General features: G+C 38.7%; 1 protein-coding gene across 2 annotated transcripts in view; it reads left to right on the top strand.

The window, feature by feature from the left end:
• ndel1b (nudE neurodevelopment protein 1-like 1b) overlaps positions 1-2,056 on the top strand; it is an 11,289-nt gene that overhangs the window by 2,938 nt on the left and 6,295 nt on the right. Inside the window, exon 2 of one of the 2 annotated variants that reach the window (XM_014025470.1) lies at positions 972-1,068. In XM_014025470.1, coding sequence (XP_013880924.1) covers positions 983-1,068 — 86 coding nt within the window. In that variant the 5' untranslated portion in view covers positions 972-982. Of the gene's footprint in view, positions 1-961; positions 1,069-2,056 lie in introns of both variants that reach the window. The other variant, XM_014025478.1, reaches the window with a different exon arrangement.

Genomic DNA, 2,056 nt, shown 5'->3' with positions numbered 1-2,056 from the left:
GGTCAACTAAACATGGGCATAGTAACAATATTTTTATACTACATTTATCCATTTTAAATACACCAACCTCACTCCTTTGTAACAACTGAGGCAAAAATGTAATTAATTCAGAAAATCTTTTCAGGACCCCACCTTGATGTTTTGGGACCCCACTTTGGGTCCCGACCCCCAACTTTGGGAAACACTGGTCTAAACCATGTCCAGCATCTCCTCATCTTATTCACATAAAGACACGCAGCAATTGTTTCCAGATGCTTTTTAAAGATTTGCTGAAAACTACGTGTTTGCTTTACAAAGATCTCAGACGGAGGCAGCGGTTGAAAGCCAATCAGAAAGAGAGAAGCAACTTCCTGTGTTGCTACTTCTGAAAACAGGACTGTAGTTTCAACACTTTAAATACTTCATTAAAATTTCACATCTGGATTGTGGTTCCAAGTTTCTGATCTGTTTGGCATCACCTACATTTAGTTTGGAGAGACTGTTGTCTGGGGACTTTTTGTACTAACATGAGCTGAGCTGCAAGGAGGTCCAAAGTTGTATTTTAGTTGGAGGTAGGAAATCAGTGATAGAAAGGCTTTCTGCACTGGTCATGGGGAATTAAGTGAATTAATTTAGAAAAAAAAAAGGATATGAGATACACTTAGGGTTGAGTTACATCGTTGATACACCAAGCATGAACTCGGTTGGACACATTATTTTAGCTTTTCCCCTTAGATCTTTTTTTTWATCTGCAGTTAGGAATGTGAGTAATTTCTGCTTTGATTGGACGCTCGGCTTTAAGATAAGAAAGGAACTCACCGTGCCTGCTTCTACATGCCAAGACGACAAAAACCGCYAACACTTTGTGTCATTCCCGAGTCACAAACAAGTCCTGCACACTGAGGAAGTTTGCTTGCAAAAGTGTTAAAATTGTTTTTTATTATTACCATTGTTATTATCAATAATATTAATCATATCAATGTTATTCACAGGGTGCTTTGACATGGACGCAGAGATGATTCCAAAATTTTCATCAAAAGACGAAGAAGCTGATTACTGGAAGTTGCAAGCCCTTAAATATAAGAAAAGGTAGGCACTGTCTGTACTTGTGACCGCTTTTTGTTGGTTCAGCAAAATTGCATCATTTCAAACGTTAATGTTTAACATCTTGTTTCAGTCAGCTGTTAACACGTGTAACTATWCACCAGGTGTTTTCTTTAGAAAAATACAGTTTTTGATTAAAAAGCTCATTCCCACACAGCGAGTTACATAACTACACGATTTATTTTTCTTGCAGTAATTATCAGATGGCAACAATTCCCCTCCATCAACATAAAAAAAAATCCACCTCAGCTGAAAAATGCTTGTGGATCAGTCTCTGTTGAAAGTTTTTAGCTCAAAAGTAAGACGGTTTTAGTCCGTAAAAGGAAAATGACCAGACAGGGTTTATAAAAAAAAAAAAAGGGAAACCACAAACCTGCTGACTTTTTCATGAGGAAATGACAACAGCTTTGACTTCTGTACCAGAAACCACAGATGATTCAGCAGCAGATAGCAACGCTGCGCTCACATTTTGTTGTGTTTGTGGATCTGAAGCCTGTTGCCATTCAAAGTCTAAAAACTCCACAGAGTTGGTTAAAGACCTGGAGACYGTTTGTCTGAAAAATTCCTGCAGTGGGTGCATGCATGGAAAGTCTTCATCCCATGGAAAACTCCAAACTGWTGGTTAAGAGCTTTAGCATATGTTTTTTTAGATTTAACACTMAATGATCCACAACAGCAGCATGCAGTAATAAATAGCCTGTGAAAATAATTTTATCCTTTTTGTTACGGTTTCTAACATTAGCAGTTTGTATAAAATCTGCTTTCATGCCTGCATTTCACTCAGATTCTTGTGCTGTTGGTTGATGTGGTTTCATTCACGTGTTAAAATAGGCTGACTGTCATTAGGTTATAGAGCCCAGCATGCTGATTAAGCAGCCTGTGTGACACCGGTGTGTGTGTGTGTGTGTGTGCGTGTGTGTGTGTGTGTGTGTGTGTGTGTGTGTGTGTGCGTGTGTGTGTGTGTGTGTGTGTG

Source organism: Austrofundulus limnaeus, unplaced genomic scaffold, assembly GCF_001266775.1.
Source record: "Austrofundulus limnaeus strain Quisiro unplaced genomic scaffold, Austrofundulus_limnaeus-1.0 Scaffold4, whole genome shotgun sequence".
Lineage (NCBI taxonomy): Eukaryota > Metazoa > Chordata > Actinopteri > Cyprinodontiformes > Rivulidae > Austrofundulus > Austrofundulus limnaeus.
This window is presented reverse-complemented; position numbering and strand designations above follow the sequence as displayed.